The 18,056-nt window shown below is 50.7% G+C and overlaps 1 protein-coding gene across 1 annotated transcript in view; it reads left to right on the forward strand.

Moving 5' to 3' along the window:
* Positions 1–5,814: 5,814 nt before the first annotated feature.
* Positions 5,815–18,056, forward strand: part of LOC113488981 (potassium voltage-gated channel subfamily A member 3-like) — a 14,297-nt gene continuing 2,055 nt past the window's right edge. Inside the window, exons 1-2 of the mRNA XM_026864439.1 lie at positions 5,815–9,341; positions 17,852–17,974. Coding sequence (XP_026720240.1) covers positions 5,950–7,707 — 1,758 coding nt within the window. The 5' untranslated portion in view covers positions 5,815–5,949 and the 3' untranslated portion in view covers positions 7,708–9,341; positions 17,852–17,974. The remainder of the gene's footprint in view (positions 9,342–17,851; positions 17,975–18,056) is intronic.

An 18,056-nucleotide genomic window follows, 5' to 3' on the forward strand; every position in this document is an offset into this window, starting at 1 on the left:
ATCCTATGAAAGTTCAACTTCAAGCAGTACCGTGAAAGAACGATCCCATATTTTAGGGCAAACTGCTCTGACCACGTTCATTTAGACGAAGTGCGGTTGCTGGGTTGGGGTGTAGGGGCTGGTATCAAGAGTTTTTGCTGCTATGGGATGGCATCGTGGTTCACTCGGCTTACGGAGGCTGCTCCTTGCCTCGTGCCACCTCGCTGGGTGGCTGTCACCAACCCCAACCACAAGTGACATCCGTGGAGTAAATTATTCATGAGGCGAGCAGTCACCCCTCACCCGCATGATGATTTTGCTGCCAGAAATTGGGGCTTTTGTGTCTTCACACCGAGGCTGCGTCTGACTGGACACCGATGGTCTCCCGGCATTGCCTTGAGTCCCCGAGGAGTCCCCTGGCTTTCCTCCTCCCCGTCGCTGAAATGCAGGTCGTCTTCCACTCCTGCAGACATTTTTACCTTCATAATGAAAACACAGTAACGTTGCCCTGTTGTCTCCCTGGATTTGTGGTTAAATTGCTTTGTCAATGTAATCTTATATCTTAATGACCAAATAATGGCGTGCAACAGGAGCTGCCTAAGAAGTCGCTGGGTATCATTTTGCTGTCATTATGAAGGCCTTGGAACATGATCCCCATTACAGCAGAATTTGCATTAACATTGTTTGGCCACCATAATCCCACCCAGTTAATCACATTTTTAGGATATTAAAATAGGTCTAAGTATATCCTGAGTTGTAACCCCTAGATCCCCAAAGGGTCGGATAGGATTTAGCTCAGGCAGCTCCATTAAACTCAACAGAATCACTGAGTGAAGTAACTGAGCGATGCAGAATAACTTGGCTGGTCTTATTTAGCCACCAAAACTTGTTCTTTGCTGGCCAAGTAATAATCTTGCTAAATCCACAGCATCGTGGAAAAAAAAAATTATGAAAAATAGCTCCTGTCTATGCTCAGTTATTTTGGGTTAGCAGTTCAATTTTCACTCCCCCCCCCAATCCATTAACAATAATGACTGTTCTCTAGAGATGAGCTGCCTTCAGTCGCCGGACTGCAGCAGTCAGAGAGGATCCCAGGGTGTTTGGGGTCCTGTTGTGCTTGGTCCTAAATACCCTGTTAGAGAGAGGCATCAGTATTGCTATGGAGCTCACAGCAATCCTCTTCACCTGAGCTGAGGGCTAAGCAAGCCACAGCATTTAGGCAGCATTTGAATTTTCCTCCTTCTCCAAAATTTCTGTATCTTTCTCATTTTCTGCAACCATGAGTGCAGCGAAAGGCTTCTGGTGTAGGATTTAAATAGACTCTAAGTGGGAGGCGAGAAATATTCTCTTAATGTACAGATGAGAAACTGAGGCACAGAGAGACTGAAGGATTCACTCCACGACTGAGTTACACCCAGAGTCTGACTAAGACAAGGACAAGAATAGGGACTGTGTGCTCCAGAGTTAGAGCACTAAATTTGTCCTGGGAAATCAAAATTCAGTTCCCATCCTTCCTGCTGCCTCCCTGGGCGGCATCAGCAGAGAATTTGTCTTACCCCGGCGGTTACCCCAGAGGGGTAACCCTCATCGGATGCTTTGGTGGCTTGATGAGGAGATGGGATGGGATGCCCGATTTCTGGAATGGGGTCAGTGACCCCATCTTGGTGTACGTTGGGGTAACATCACGGCTCTCCTGGAAGGGTGTGAGCCTCAGGGACTGCGGGGATGGTCCCACCTGCTGTCCCCACAAGGGAGGAGGTGAGGTTGATGGCACTGGTCAGTCTGGAGCTGGAGGTTGCGTTGTGTAACTTATTCCCCAGTTGCCAAGCAAATAATCACAATTAAATCAAGGATAATGTGATGGGGAAGAACCACTTGGAGGTTACAGGGAGGGCAAGCAGCTGAACTTGGCTGAAGCAAGTCAAGCAGAGCAGGGTTAAAGCATCTGTTCATCTGTTTTAGCTGTATAATACATGTTGTAGCTGCATAATGTATGGATTGCTCCAAGTTAGTCTTGAGAAGTTGGGTTGATGCTGGACTGTCTGATGCCAACAGTCCTCTGCAGTCCTGTCTGCAAAGGTTTCAGGCAGTGATTAGTGACCTGAGTGACAACCTTGAGCCTTTTTCTGTAATGTTTGTCCATGTTATGAGCGGCAGTGGTAGAGCTCATGTTTCTGAGATGACACGAGAAACCTCTCCAGTGAGTTAATACTGCGCTGCCTTGATGTAGCAGTTGGGGCTTTGTGTGTTCCCCACTGTGGGAGGAGAGACAATACATTTACAGTGCATTAAGGTATTATTGTAACAGCGTTTGCGCTGAAAGGTTTCTGATCCTCCGAAATAAAGAATAGCAGATTTGTCCCAGATTTATCAATGGAGGCAGGGTTCCCATTCAAACACGAGGGAGGGGAGAGCGGGCGAGATCCCGCTCGCTGCCGCAGCCGGGCTGGATGCTGTAACGCTCTGCCCAGCTGCCTGGCGCTAACGGGGGACAACGAGGGGTTTGGTGGGAGAAGGACAACCCCAAAAGGCTGCTTGAGAGGTGATGGGGTTCAGCAAGAAGGAGGCAAGATTTCAAGGTGGAAGCAGGGTGCTAAGGCAGCCCCATGCGTGGGAATGGCTGAGGGCTGGGGGGAAGATCCTGAGATGTTTTGTGCAGCCCGTGTCCCCCTGGGGAGGGACACTGGGGGGGGTCCCCTCGTGGTCAGGATCTGGCTGTGCGGAGAGGGAAGCTGTGTGTCCCCTCTGCTTGTAAATCCACCCTGAGAAGGCCATTAAAGGAGGAAAAGAGTAATGCTTGCTCTACTTCTTTGTAGAAACCGCATCTGATGTTACAGGTCAGCCTATAGATCATTGTGCAGGGGGATTTCTTAAATGGCCGTTAGGAATAAAATTGAATTTGTTGAGACCAGATGCAGCAGAAGAGCTGGATGAAAAAGCAGAGGGAAACTTGCAGAGGGAGGGCTGGGCCAACTTGCATTAGACAGAAGAGCCACAGCCTTGAGGAGCTGGATTGATGCTGCACCTCACACAGCCAGCTCCCAGCTTGCAGGGAAGCGCTGGTCAGCTTGGACATTGCAGAGATGTCCCTTCCCCTGGGACATTCCCCTGCCTCTGCCCTTGTGCTCAGACCTCCTGGTTTTGGACGTGACCTAAGCCACCTCTGTCCTGCTTGATAAATTTTGGGCTTGGTGCGGTGCCTGCATGCAAACCCCTCCTGGGAGCACGTGTGGGGCTGGTGCTGAGCAGGGGGTGATGCTCTTGCTGTATCCCTGATGCTGAACCAAACCTTGGCTGGGGACCCCACGAGAGGGAAGGTGCTGAGGGGACTTTGCCAGGGAGGAGGTGATCTGCCTCTCCGGCCACTCGCCTGGCACAGTTTAATTGGCTTTGATAGGATTACGTGGAGGCAGCGGAGGATTAAACAGGGCCAGGAGGCCACACAGGGCCTGGGGGAGAAATCCTTTGAGCCAGCACAAAGCTGCCAGGAGCTCGAGGGTTAATGTCTGCTGCTGTGTTGCAGCTGATGGGGGTAAGGGCTTAATCCTCCTCCTGCTTTTAAGGGAAGAGCTTTTCCTATCAGCATCCCAAAGGCCTGTGGCCTCTCAATAATTTCCAAAGAGTTTGCCCCTGACTGAGATCCAGAGTAAACTTGCCATTGTGGAAGTTATGCCTTGTTGCTTCAAGCCTTTTGTCATCAATAAATGTTTATGGTTTAAAGCAGCCTTGTTTGTTTGCCTTAGACCAGATGACAGTGATTTATTGGCAGAAATCCTAGCAGAGGAAAGAGATGAGCCAGACAACTTTTTAACTGCTACACACATGTATGTACTGAGGAGATGATGGTTATTTCACAATGATGAAACCTGTGGAAAATAGAGCCTCAAATTTGGATGTGAACTGCTGCTTCCAGGAATTTTTCTCAGCTTACATGGCAGCTCAAGGGTTAATGATGCTCCGGGGCTTTGCTTCCTGCTTTATCTGTGGTTTGAGATGTCTGGGACATGCTGTGTGATGGAAAGGAGAAGTGGGTGCTCTTGCTGGAAGCACGTTGCTGATTAGCACTGTTAATTGCTGCAGGAATGATAGGGGAGCAAGGCTGGGGACCAGTTGCCCCAACTTCCTCTCCCAGAGATCTGCAGCCTCAAGTAAACGGGACTCAGAAGTGGGGTTTCACGTCAAGGATGCTGGCAACAAGAGACACGTGTCCCAAGTCTGGGGCAAGGCGATGTGGCCTGGAGACGAGGGTCTCTGTGTGTGATCGCGGGTGAATGTCTTCCAACGGCCGCACCAAGCTGCTGCCTCGCTGCTGGTGTGAAAACCCAGCGCTGGGCCACGCCAGCACCGGGAGGTTGGTGGGGACAGAGGCAGAGCGGGCAGCTCAGCCTGGCTTGGGCTGGCTCCCACAGCCAGCTCCACCTTTTCACCTGCAGGACCTCGCTCATTCCCGCAGGAAACCTCTCTGAGTTCTAGTGGCAGAGGGTTTTTTCCCCTCTGTCAGAAAAAAGGAAGGTGGGCTGGGCTCACTCAGACCTCATCTGCTCTGATAATCTGCCATTTACAGTCCGGAGTCAGCTGTACACCAATATTTATTGTTTTCCCCGCCTTGGTTTGTATATTTTGTACAGCTTGTTTCTAATTTAAAGTATAAATAAGTTTGATCTTTTCATCAGTTTTTCTCCCTACCTTCTGGAGGCTGTGCTGGTTAAAAATAACCACAGGGATGAGCTAAAGTGGGGCTGGTGGAGGGGTTTTAACCTCCATCAGGGCGGGACCACCCGGCCGGCGTGGGAACAGCAGCGCTGTCACCCTTCTCGCCTCTCCCCGACCCTCATGGTCGGGCTCTTACCCAAGCTGGGAACTCCCTGAATTGCCTAAACCCCGCTTGGCATGTGGCTGGGGATTAAAGCGCTTCTGCTGTCGGGTGGTTTGGGAAGATGGGGACCCACTGGGGGGCTGTGAGGGCAAAGATCAGAGGTTGTCCCTGATGCACATCTCCTGGGGATGGAGTGTTTTCCAGCACTGGGCTCCTGCAGAGGAGGCTTTTGCCTTAAAAAAATCCCTTCTGACCAAAATTGAACTATTTGCATAAGAAGATCAATTGAAGTCAGAAAGAAAAAAAAAAATAAAATTGAAGCCTTTTGGCTTTCTTGCAGGAAAGTCTGAAATGCAGATTTAGGTTCAGACTGAAACTGCCGTGGTCGAGGGCTGGCTCAGCTTCACTTCTGTGTTTATTTTGCGGGGGGGGATGCACACGCACACACACGCGTGTGCAAACACACACATGGACACACACGTGTGTGCACACAGACACACACACACAGAGCCTCTCTCTCTCTCTCCTATACAGACAAAAAAAAATAAATAAGAATATCCCCAGCCCTAGCTGAAACGCTGATTCAAAACAACTGTTGGCGGCTCCGGCTGCCGCTGTCTGCTTTCCATTACCCACCGCCCTGCCGCGGCTTGAGACGGTGACTTGAAACAAACAGGCAAACCCCCAAATTAATAATAAAAATTACATTTCACCTTTTCGGGGGAAGGATAGAAAAACTCTTTCTAGGCAGCGGTTTTGCCAGGAAAAAAAAAACACCTCTCCCTGCTTGCAACCGTCTGAGCATCAAAGGATGCTCCCCGGGAGGGGACCGAAGCCCCTGGGTGGGGGTACCCCGGGCCCCCCCGGGGTAGGAGCAGGGGAGGGGATGCCCGCGGCTTGCTGGGGGCTGCGGGGCAGGGCCGGGGGTGCTGGTGGGTGTCTCCGGGAGCGGTGACTGAGCGAGGCGGTGCCAGAGCTGGGGGCGGATTTTTTGAGAAGAGCCTCAGCTCTTCAGAGCAGCGGCAGCCGCTGGAGGAGTTGGGCGGCTGTTTCTCCCTCTCCGCCCGGAGGAGGAGGAAGAGGAGGAAGAAGAGGCTTCGGCTGCCGCCTCTCCGGTCCTCCCCACCCCCTTTCCCCTTCCGCCCCACACCTTTATGGACGAGCGCCGGAGCTTGCTCTACTCTCCGGCTGCCTCCTCCACCAGCCGGCATCCGCGGGGCGGCTCGACCAGCAGCCACCACAACCTGGGCTACACCGAGCAGCTGCCCCCCGCCGCCCCCCAGCCGGTCCCCGACCAAGAGGAGGAAGAGGGTGAAGAAGGGGAGGAAGGCAGCATGACTGTGGTGGGGGGTGGCGGTGGCGGAGACCCTTTGCTGGAAGAGCCACAGCATCCTCATCCTTTGCTCGGAGGAGACCGCTACGATCACCCCCCGACTCCGGCCGCCGTCCCCGCCGGCCAGCCCGCGGGCGGTGGGGAGCACGAGTGCTGTGAGCGGGTGGTGATCAACATCTCGGGGTTGCGGTTTGAGACCCAGCTGAAGACACTCTCGCAGTTCCCCGAGACGCTGCTGGGGGACCCACGTAAGAGGATGCGTTACTTCGACCCCCTCCGCAATGAGTATTTTTTCGACCGCAACCGGCCCAGCTTCGATGCCATCCTCTACTACTACCAGTCGGGTGGGCGCATCCGGAGACCCGTCAACGTCCCCATCGATATCTTCTCCGAGGAGATCCGCTTCTACCAGCTAGGGGAGGAGGCCATGGAGAAGTTTCGGGAGGATGAGGGATTCATTCGGGAGGAGCAGCGGCCACTTCCCGACAAAGAGTTTCAGCGTCAAGTGTGGCTCCTCTTCGAGTACCCCGAGAGCTCTGGGCCGGCCCGAGGCATTGCCATCGTTTCTGTCCTGGTCATCCTTATCTCTATTGTCATCTTCTGTCTGGAGACCCTGCCTGAATTCAGGGATGACCACGACTATGAGGGAACTGGAGGGACCTTCGGGACGGGCAGTGGCCCTCTCCCACCTGATGTCTTCACCAACTCCTCGTCCTCGTCTGCTTCCATGGTGTCGTCCTTCACCGACCCTTTCTTTGTGGTCGAGACTTTGTGCATCATCTGGTTCTCCTTCGAGCTGCTGGTCCGCTTCTTTGCCTGCCCCAGCAAGGCCACCTTCTCCAAGAACATCATGAACATCATTGACATTGTGGCCATCATTCCCTACTTCATCACGCTGGGCACCGAGCTGGCTGAGAGGCAAGGCAACGGCCAGCAAGCCATGTCCTTAGCCATCCTCAGAGTCATCCGGCTGGTCAGGGTCTTCCGCATCTTCAAGCTCTCCCGTCACTCCAAGGGGCTGCAGATCCTGGGGCAGACCCTCAAGGCCAGCATGCGGGAGCTGGGCTTGCTCATCTTCTTCCTCTTCATCGGCGTCATCCTCTTCTCCAGCGCCGTTTACTTCGCAGAAGCCGATGACCCCAGTTCAGGTTTCAGTAGCATCCCCGATGCCTTCTGGTGGGCGGTGGTGACCATGACCACAGTGGGCTATGGGGACATGCACCCCATCACTATTGGGGGCAAGATTGTGGGGTCCCTCTGTGCCATCGCGGGGGTGCTAACCATTGCTCTCCCCGTGCCTGTGATAGTCTCCAATTTCAACTATTTCTACCACCGGGAGACAGAAGGCGAGGAGCAAGCCCAATACATGCACGTCGGGAGCTGCCAGCACCTCTCGTCCAGCGAGGAGATGAGGAAGGCTCGCAGCAATTCCACCCTCAGCAAGTCCGAGTACATGGTGATCGAGGAAGGGGGAATCAACCACAGTGCATTCAAACAGGCTGCCTTTAAGACAGGCAACTGCACAACCACAAACAATCCCAACTGTGTGAACATCAAAAAGATCTTTACGGATGTTTAAAAAAACCAAAACCAAACAAACAGCAACAAAATCTGAGGATGCAGTAAAAAAATAATAACAATAATAATGCAAAGTGACTGTGTACTCGGTATTGTGTGGAACATGCACCATCGTCGGTCTGTGTGTGCCCTCGTTTTTATACGTTTATTTTTTTAGATCCTTCCTTTCTAAAGATCCAAAAAAAAAAAAAAAAGGATTTAAAATTCTCCGAAGAAGAGGACAGCTAAAGGGTAAAGAGAAGGAAGATGAAGACAAAACACACTCACCGTCGAAACAGGTGTTTGTTCTTCAACGTGTTGCAGGGCTGCTTTTGTTTTCCTGTTTTTGGGGACCTCTTGCTTTGCTCCCGAATTTCCCCCCCCCTTTCCCTAAAGGCAGCGTGTAGCCGATTTCCCTTCCATCACATAAAGTCACTTGTTGGATTAACAAACCCGGATTGGGTGGGGAGATGAGGAAAACATGTTGCAGAGCGTACTGGAAGGGGGTTGGGAGGAAACAACCATTTAATTTTGCAGAGTCTCTGTTACCACATTGTTAAATGATGCTTAATATTAAAATGTGTGGTGTGCCATTACGGGCACAGCACAGTTTCCCATTTCTCCCCCGTTAGTTTATGAAATTCTAATCTGGTCGGAGACCGTGTGCAATCGGTGCTGATCTAAATAGAAAAAAACCCCAACCAGCCCTTGTTTTCTATTCTTAATTTTCTTCCCCTGTAACCCTACGGCATTATTTTATCTAATGTCAGATTTGCGGCCGTGCAGCGGGTCTGTGTGCGGGGAGGAGGGAGGCAAAAGGCACAATGGAACAGTTTAGGAGCCAGCGGAGCGCTGGGAGTGATGCCGGTGTGGACCGGGGGATGCAGGATCCGTGACGGGCTTCTCGCCGTGGCTCTGCAGCCTCAAACCCACCCAGCTGGAGACAAAGGGATATTTCCTCTTTTTTTTTTTTTTTTTTTTTTTTTTTCCCAATGCGTTTGGGAGAGATGCAGCCGCTTATCGCAAGAAGATTAAAGTGGCGAACACGCCTTCCAGCGGAAGTCACTAATTCAGACTGGAGTGATGCAGTTGCTATGGCAACCCTGGTTTCCTGGGAAACCCCCAAAGGTTGTCATGGCATCCCTTCTCCCATCCCCCTCGGTCCTCGCTCTTCCCGCAAAAAACCTTTTCCAGATGGTTCCAGCCCTGTCATCCCGCAGGACACCGTAACTCTGCCGCGCTCTGTGACACCATCCTGGCACCCCCTTCCCGGGCCACATCCCCCCCGCAGCTCCCCCTGTGCCGAATAAAGCACCCGTAGGCAATAAGCACACCACAAACCCACCTCTCCTTCGCAGAGGAGCTCACACCTTGGCAGTGAAATCTGAGGATGGAGTCTCATCCTGCAAAGCCGAGAACCAGCCCGTGCTCCCCCTGCGCCGCACGACACCCGGCGCTTTCCCCAAACCTGGTGCGAAATGGTGCTGAGCAGCAAGTGGGAAAGGTCGGCTGAGAAACCCCGGCAGCTTTTTAAAGCAAGAGGGACACATCTATAAAGATCAGGATTGAAAAGTAACCAAAACCCCGCCGGGGAAAACACACCGGCTTCGTCTTTACGTGTGCACCAGGGGCCACAGGAACATCTGATGGGATCAGGTGAGCTTTGCACGGGGTAGAGTTTCATACATCATAAAGTAATGTTGGTTTTTTGGTACAAACCTCATCTTTTCCCACTGCTTAGTTTTCTTTTTCTTTCTTTTTTACCCAGCTGCTCTTGGGTATTTTGGTGCACCTTAGTTAAAGTGGGGTAACATCCTAGAGCTCCTGCTTATATTTGCATTTCACTTTGCTTTCCAGTGCTATGCAAAGGAGGATAACCCCACTGCGCTTTTTTTTTTGTTTGTTTGGGTTTTTTTGTTTTGTTTTGTTTTGTTTTTTCAGCTGCATTTCCTCAATTCAGTGCTAAAAAGGTTTTTTGCAGCGGTTTAATGCTTTGGTCCGACCTCTGCCATCAAAGCAGGCTGAAGGCAGGGCCTGGCTGCTCAGCCTTGAGCGCCTTGGCTCCAGCTCTGCTCTCTTTTGCTGGGTTTTGGGTTAAATAAAACCAGATTCCTTCGAGGTAGTGTGCTGCACGGGGACGCTGTTAATACCTCCTATGACAAAGGGAGATTTGACCCCAACCTCTTCGAGTCGCACCTTTCCCAAGCGTGTGGGAAGGGGGATTTGTCCTGAGACATGCCAGCCATGCTGAAATCGGAGTTTAGCTAGGATTTAACCAGATTTAAAAGGATCAGGACACTTTGTAACACTCTCCCTTAGACTTGCCTTAGCCTTAGACCCAGTTAATAAAACCCTTATAACCAAAAAAAACAGCAGAGCAGCTTCTTGGCTGATGGCGTGTGACAGTTTTATTGGAGCTACCGTGGTTTCCACCAGCTGAGGATCTAACAAAGGATCTCTATTAGGGAGATGCTCTGGAGCATTGAGGGAGGTAACGAACCTGGGATCCCTTGTCTGGGATAACTGGGAACCCCCCAGCGTGCCTTTTCCCCAGGCTGCCAACCGGGTGAAACATCATTTCTGCCTACGAGCTCTCACTTTTTATTGTTATTAAAGCTTTTCCGCACACCTATTCCTAAAAGGAGGATTTGAGTTTAAAAGCAGGGGAAACGGTCCCACTCAGGAGAGTTTGCAGATAAGTTTTGCGTCTGCGTTTTCCCAGTGGCAGCTGCACAGGGTACGGAAACCACATGTTCTCCGGGAAATGGCACGATGCAATTTTCGGTTTCTCTGCCATCTAAAATAAGCAGAAACCTTGCAGGTCGTTAGTTTGCTTTCCTGACTACTCCTCGCCTTGTTTTGTTGGGGCAGAATAATTTCAAATGGATTTTACTGACAGTAAAAGACGCTCTCTGGGAGCGGTGGCAAGGAAACCGCTTCATCCGCTGGAATTTTGCTCCAATACCAAATGTATCGCTAAAAAATATAAAAGCACCGCGGCTTGGTCTTTAAGATACACCCAAAAAATTGGAAGTGGAAGACTGAAGATACCCTTTCAGTGCTCTGCCCCATTTCTGTCTGCCTCTTCCCTCTGTGCTGTCTTGTTAGGTACCATTCAGCAAGAGAAATACTTTCTGTTACTGCATGGTCTGACGGCTTCTCCGCGTGCTTTGTGCCAGGAATTGGAGAGATTGCTGAAAGATTGCTCTCTTTGCAGCCAGCTGCTTATTTAACTTTCTTTTCTCTCTTGCAATGTGCCTCCTATTAGGACTTAGGACTGTTTTAACAGCCGCTGGGGAGTTAAAGATGAGCCTCAGCCTTTGTGTCGGACTTGACTGTTTCTAATGTGCTTAGAAGGGCCAGCAGTAGGAGATTAGCATTAGCGGAGCTGCCTGCCTGCTGTCTGGCAGCCTGCTGCAGAGCCTTCCCAAGGCAAGGCGAAGGGCTTGCCTAGACTCAGCTTATTACATTAAATGGGAGAAAAGTGCATTACTGAAAGCTGCTGGCTGACATTTAAGATCGCACAGAAAACAAGCAGGGGAAAGGCCGTGTCCCTACGTAGTCCCCGGCGTGGGCTCCCCAGCTTGTCTGCATGTGCGGCGTGGCAGGGATGCTCTCTGAAATGTCCTCCTCCTCCTCCCCTGTCCTTCGTACTGTCATCTGAGAGATGAAGCGACACTGCTGGCACCAAAGGATGGGAGCAAGGACGGGAGCAGGCAGCTCCTGACCCAGGGACGCAGCCCTGGGGGGCTGTAGCTGCCTCCCCAGATGCTTTATGTGTTTGATTTATACAGGGACACTAAGTGATATAGAGCCTTGTACAGCCTTCCACCTCCTTTCCAAGGCTCCCTTCCCTTGTCCTCCGCTGGTATTTTAGGATCTTCCCTTGTTTCAGCCCTGGCTGCTACCTCGAAACACACCCTTGCTACAGGGGGATGCAGGGGCTGTGCAGCAACCCTAACCCTGGCCGCTCCGCTTGGTACTTTGACACCATCACCTTTTCCTCCTGCTTATTTGCCCTTTTTTTTGTGTATGTTTTCAGGCCTGAACTCTTCCAGAAAGGTTCTGTTGTTCTCCAGCACAATAGATGCCCTTCAGGTGCTTGGGGTGGCCAGAGGAGCAGAGCAGTATCCATCCCACCCCGCGTGTGGACACAAACAAGGGCTGGAGATATCTCTTTCTTCCAGGAGGGTTGAATTTCTTTCCGAGCAATTGTTCCTACTCCATCGCTTGACAAAAGAAGTTTTTGTTTTTAATGCCCTGTTTATGGCCAGTTGAGCAGAGGCAAAGGGCAGAAGGGAAGGAGCCAGCCAGAGCCCATCGGCTGTGGAAGGGTCTCCTGGCGGAGCAGTAGCACAGGGAAAGGGTCTCTGGCAGCAGTTGGTGTGTACAGAGAGCGTTCTGCATGAAATCTGTTTAATTGTGTAGTTTGGAGCCCTCTTCCTGCAAGCTTTTAAAATATGCATATCTTGTTGAGAGCACATGGAGGCTCTCATCGTTTTTTTTTTTTTTTTTTTTTCTTTTTTTTTTCTTTTTTCCCATTTTTATATCAAGTGATCTCTGGGTAAGGCTGCAAACCTGTGAGTGCAAACAGACAAATGGGATTTGAATGAGACTCGTTTTGCCCTTCCGTCTCGATTGCCTCATGTACCAGGAAGGAGAGCTCGGAGCACCAACATCCTCATGCAGAGGCAGTCGTAGGGGCGATGGGTGCAGGGCAACAGGGACTTTCTGGACATTATGGGATGCTGTGGGCAGGGCAATATCCTATAAATTGACTCTTTCACTGCTGAGGAGCCAGTACTGCTCTTCTGCACCCTTCCCTGCTATGGGTCTGCACCCACAGTCTGAGCGGGGCGCTTGGCTCAGCTTTGGGGGGTGTTGTATAGCTGGAGGATGCGTTAAGGACAGGATGCTGCTGCCTTTCCCCGTTGCCCCGAGTGCTGTTTACATGGCAGAGGCTGCACTAACGCAGCACCCGCCGGGTCCGGGAGAGCCCTATGATGGGTGCTGCGCTGTGGGTGCTGCGCTGTGGGTGCTGGGTGGTGTGAGCCCTCTCCCAGGGCCGGCGGTGGGAGTCAGGCGTTGAGCAGGGAGGGCTGGAGCGATGCGCTTCTCCGGCAGGAGGGTTTCCTTGGAAACAGCTGCGGGACTGTGGCCATCATCGCTTTGACAGGGACATTTTGGGGATGTTTCAGGGTGTGTGCCCCGAGGTGCCTCATCCCAGCTGGGAATCACTTCTCTGGCAGCAGGAGAGGTTTTTTGGCTTCATTTTGGGGGTGGTGCTATAGGGTTTTCTTAGGGCAGAAATAGGACTGGCATGAGGAGGGGGGGACAGCACTGATGTAGAGCAGAGCCATCCCATGGCGGGGGGCTTGTTTGCTGCTGGGGGGAGCCCTGCAGAGCCACCCCAGCCCCATCTCCTCAGCATCTGGCTCTTGCCCCAGCTGAATCTCTCCTGGCTCTGCTGTGGTTGAGTCCGGGACACAACTGAGACCTTTTACTCCCGAGCTTGGCTTCTTGAACAGGAAAATGAGTAATGGTGTCTCTGTCAAAGCGATATTCATCCCACCTGACGGGATGCATGTTTGCTGCTTTGTGCTGGGAAGGCGCCAGGGCTCCTGCTTTTTGTCACCAGCAAAACCAAATCCCATTTTTTGCTCATGAGAACCATCCTCTGTGCGGGAGAGGGATGTGTGTGGGCTCCCACGCTGCCTTTGGAGCTGGAGCACTTTTATCCCTGCTACTGGCAAAACTCAGCCAAAAATGCTCAGAGGAAATCCCCTGTAAGCCCCCATGTGATTTTCCCTCCATAATTAAGGTGCTGGTTTGTGAGACCCTCAAGTTTTAGGGTCCATTTGTGTCTCATCACTGCCCAAAGCATGAATTTTCAGTGCTGAGGATGGTCTGCAGCAGGGCAGGGAAACCTTGCATGAACCTCCCCGCAGGGCACCGTCACTCTTCTCCTTCTTATGAACTAGGACATGCTCAAGCAAATTAAAACCTGTCTCCTATCTCATTCAGCTTGTCACTCGAGTTAGGAGTAGCTAAAATACTTCCTGATCACCGGTCTTCCCCTACTCATAACGGGAATAATCTTCACCCAACTGCGCTGCACACTAATATTAAGACCCGTGGCTCAGCGATGCAGACGGCAGAACGCGCTGCTGGGTTTGTTTAAGAATGATTCATTTCCTCAAGACTTGTAATTCAGACGCTTTTCTGAGCGTGTTTAAGCTCTGTCATGTCTGTTGCTTTTCTACAGTTGTTGCACTTCATTTTTAGCATCTTTAACACATACCGGGTGGGAAGACTTGGTTTGGATGCGTGGCTCGCACGATTAGATTAGCGAGGGGCTCTCGCTGGCAAGGATGCAGAGTGCAGTCAATTTTATTTTGATGCTGACCAGTACCAGCTGCTTTGTTTTGCTTCCTCCAAAGCACCCTCGTGGATAGATACAGAAAATCCTTTGGGGCCGTGTCACAGTTTGATCGGCAGTGGAAGCAGCGAGGGCTCAGCCCTTGCAGGGGCAGTGGAGCTGCCAGCAGCAGGGTCCAGGCTTGAGGTCTTGCTCTCACAGAAGCTAAAGATTGCAACAGGGCACGGACAGGCTGAACACACACTTTGCAAAGTGGGCTTTGCGTTTGCAGAGAGATGTGTTTGCCGTTCGCCTTGGTTGCCATGAAGGAGCTGAGTGCGGCACAGGGTGGCGCGTGATGCTGTGCTGCTCAGGGGGATTTTGGTTGGTTGTCCCTGAAAATGTGTGTCCCTGTCCCCTGGACCTGGAGGGTGGGAGCACGGTGGTGTTTGCTGGGTGTTTGCTGTTGGCCTGCTGGGTGCCTTTGGGCAGATCAGCTCCTCTGGGCCTCAGTTTCCTCATCTGTAAATGACACTGAGCAGCTTCATTAAATGAAATGCAGTGAAACACGCTGTGGAAGGAAGAGGAAGTTTTGAAACTCAGGGCAAGAAGTTAAGAATTTTTATGTAAAGGCTTCATGGAGTTCAGTTTTCTCGAAGCTTGCAGAGCCTGCAGACCCTCCCCTCATCCCCTGTTAACTGTGGTTATTTCCCCCAGCTGGAGGGAACCTCAGGGTTTCCCCCAACTTCCCGGGGACGCCAGCTCTGCCCTACAGCTCCCCTTCTCATAACCATCCTCCTTTCCTGTGATTTCTTCACTCTGCATCTTTGCACTTGCTTTTTCATCTTTATGGCCCATTTGTCCTGAAATCTCTGTGCATTTATAGTCAAAATCTCTCTTCTCCCTCCTCACTGGTCTCTGCTTGGAGCTGCCGCTGTGGCTCTGGGATGATTTGACCCCCAAGCTGTTGCAGGAGGTCAAAAATGGGACATGAGGAGTTCGGGCTTAAAATGAACTTGCCTGCTACAAATTTGAGCTTGCAGGAGGGATGTGAAGGGAGTTTGCTGTGAGCCGGGCGCAGCATTGCAGGCTGGAGGGGTTTTCTACCTTTGCATGCACATGGGTGGGTGCTGGCACCCAGCGCTTGTGCTGTACCCGTCAGGTGCCTGAATGATATTCTGCACGTCAGAAGCCTCCGAATTAAAGGAGGAAATCTCTCTGCAGCATCTGAAACAAGCCTGGGCTCTTCTCTCCTGGGGCTGGAAACCTTTCGGCAAGGTCTCTCTCGTCCTGGTTGCAAAATGCTTTGAGAAAGCAAAACAAGCACAGGGAGATGCAAACCGGTGAACACAACTGGGGTTCAGCTGGTTTTCTGACTTGTGGTATCTCCTGGAAATTTGGCTTTATGGCTCCGTTTTCTTAACCAAGCTGTCAGGCAGCTCCCTTAGAGGAGAGCATTACACAAGCACTTACCTTTATCAGCCGAATGTGGAACTCTGTATGAAGAGGTGTCAAGTTAATATGATAAGATCTTTTTTTTTCCCCCTAACTCTGTGTTGGTTATTGTCAATTATATCTTCCTTTTTAATTCTGTATTAAGACTCTCAGCCATTCCAGCATATTGTTTGGGATCAGTGACAGATGGCCAGACTCATCATTCTGCAGGTCACTTTGTTTATCCCTTAAAAAACTGGCCCAACAAGAGCTATTTTTCCAGTCTCCTGGATTTTCACCACGTCCAGGGCTCAAGAGATACTCAATACTTGCACTCTCACAAGCTGCTTCGCCAGCTCCAAATGCTTGGATACAAGTTATTTGGCTCAGCCTGTTTAAAAACAGCTAATTTTTGTGACTGCTGTTTAATATCCATCTTGATCCCTCCAGGAGCCAGAGCAGCAGAATCTCCTGAACACTCCTGACTCCTCACTCCCGCTGCTGTTCTTGCTGAATTTGGTGAAATAACGCCATCATTAGCCTGAGGATTTGGGGGTTTTCTCCAAGGGCAAAGATACAACCTGAAAAGGCGCCAGGGTACCCCAGAGCACATGGATTATTTGTCCAGTTTGAGGAATATTGTTATTTATCACTTAATCTGCAGAGCCCCAACTCTGCCGTCCCCTTCTCGGCCAGACCAACGGTATTTCCCGAGCCGTGCCAGGCTGAAGGTGCTGTTTGGGTTTTATTTGTGTAATACTCCAGCAATGCTTGCGGATCCCGGCAGTCTGACTAGTGCTTTGCACAAAAGCAGGAGCCCTTCCCTGCTGACAGGTGGGAGGGGGGTATAATCCCCCTCAGCAAGCCCAGTCCAATAAAGCATAAACCCCAGTTAACTTTAAGCCCATGAATAGTCCTTCTGGCTCTGCAAGATAAGCCGGAGCTTGAGTAACTGGATGGTTTGAGACCCTTGCGAGGAGCACTAAGCCCTTCTGGTAGCTTATTTCCCCCCCAGTGTTGTGCTGCCTTGCAAGGGGATCTTTGCTCCTTGCAGGAGATCCCACCACTCCTTTCCCTGCCTGCTTTTAGCATCCCTGCAGCATCACCCCTGCAACACCCAACATCATCCCTGCAACATCCAGAGAGCGGGTCTCACCCTCCTCGGTGCGTGGGTCCTATTCCATCTTGCATATCTCCATCCTGACTATTTTGAGGGAAAATCTGCTCATTTTTGGGGAAGAGCTGGGACCAGACAGTTCCCGGTGCATTAAGCTGGGCTCTGAACCATGAATACAGATCTTTCCTACCCTTGTCTCATCACCGGCTGCTAATGAAGCATCCGGCCCACGTAATCTGATTTGGTGGTAGCGCTCATCTTATTAGTGTGCACCACACACTGGTTTTAATATAGTTAATGAACCTCACTATAGGAAGCTTTATAAATTCCCACTTGAAAAATCACTGCAGAAGGGCCAGGATTTGGGTGTGTGACTCCTACTGGCTAACGCAGGGCTTAAACCTCGGGGTTTTTGTCCCTGCCGCATCCACAGGCGGGCACAGAGCCCGGGATACGGCGTGGCAGGAGGTGGGATGCTCCAGTTGCTGCGGTGAGCTAAAGGCGGAGTGTATGATTTCTGAAAATGAGAGGGATATAAGCAGTTGCTTGAAGTTTTTAAGGATTTCAGTGTCCTAAAGACATCTCACGGGATTAAAATACGAGTCAGGATAAGTCCCATCATGCTGTGGAGTTATTCAGCTTCAAAGCCAGTTGCAATACCAGCTGGGTTCATGCAGTCCTGGCTTGGCAGCTCTGGCATGGCAGAGTCTGGGGAATTATTTTTTTTTTTCCCTTGCCTAGAAATCTCCATCCCCACATCAAAACGGGGTCTCAGGTTTGACCTCTGCGGGCAGGAATGACTCCACGGTCTAAGATCTGGGCATGGGATCAGCCCCGGCTCCTGCATCCCCTGTATCACATTTATAACCAGTTGCTTAATATCATGTGAATCATATTGGGTTGGAACAAACCCAGCTTGATTAAGAGAAAAACTTGATGAGGAAAACCCACTTTGTGCTAATTATTCTGGATTTGTAAATTGCCACTAATGTGAGATAATAGTTAATAACCAGAATATATTTAATGAATCTTTTTTTCTATCTTTAGCTCGCTTTAGCCTGTGTTGCATTTAGTCTGTTAAACTATTTTAATTAGCAAATTTGCCTTTTATTTTTATGGGGAATAGGGACGTGATGTTGTCAGGGGGGACTAGTGTGCAGCACCTCTTCCGCTTTGCCTTGACAAAAAAATAATAACCCGATGCCTGTTTTCCCAACCAGGCTGTGCATAAAAGTGGTTCTTTGCTCTGCCCAACAGATAACAGAAGAAGTTTCAAAATTAAGACCTTCAGGACTGTGTTGAGAAATAAAACGTCTCCAAGGAAATGACAAATGACACGGACACGATGACTGATGCTGCTGTGGACCCAACCGACGGAGGGTCTGTCCTTCCCAGTTAAACCCATTTCATATTTCATATATATATATATATATATATATATATATATATGAAATACTTGCCA

The sequence above is a fragment of the Athene cunicularia genome, assembly GCF_003259725.1.
Source record: "Athene cunicularia isolate RWA chromosome 26 unlocalized genomic scaffold, athCun1 chr26_part2, whole genome shotgun sequence".
NCBI classification, from domain to species: domain Eukaryota; kingdom Metazoa; phylum Chordata; class Aves; order Strigiformes; family Strigidae; genus Athene; species Athene cunicularia.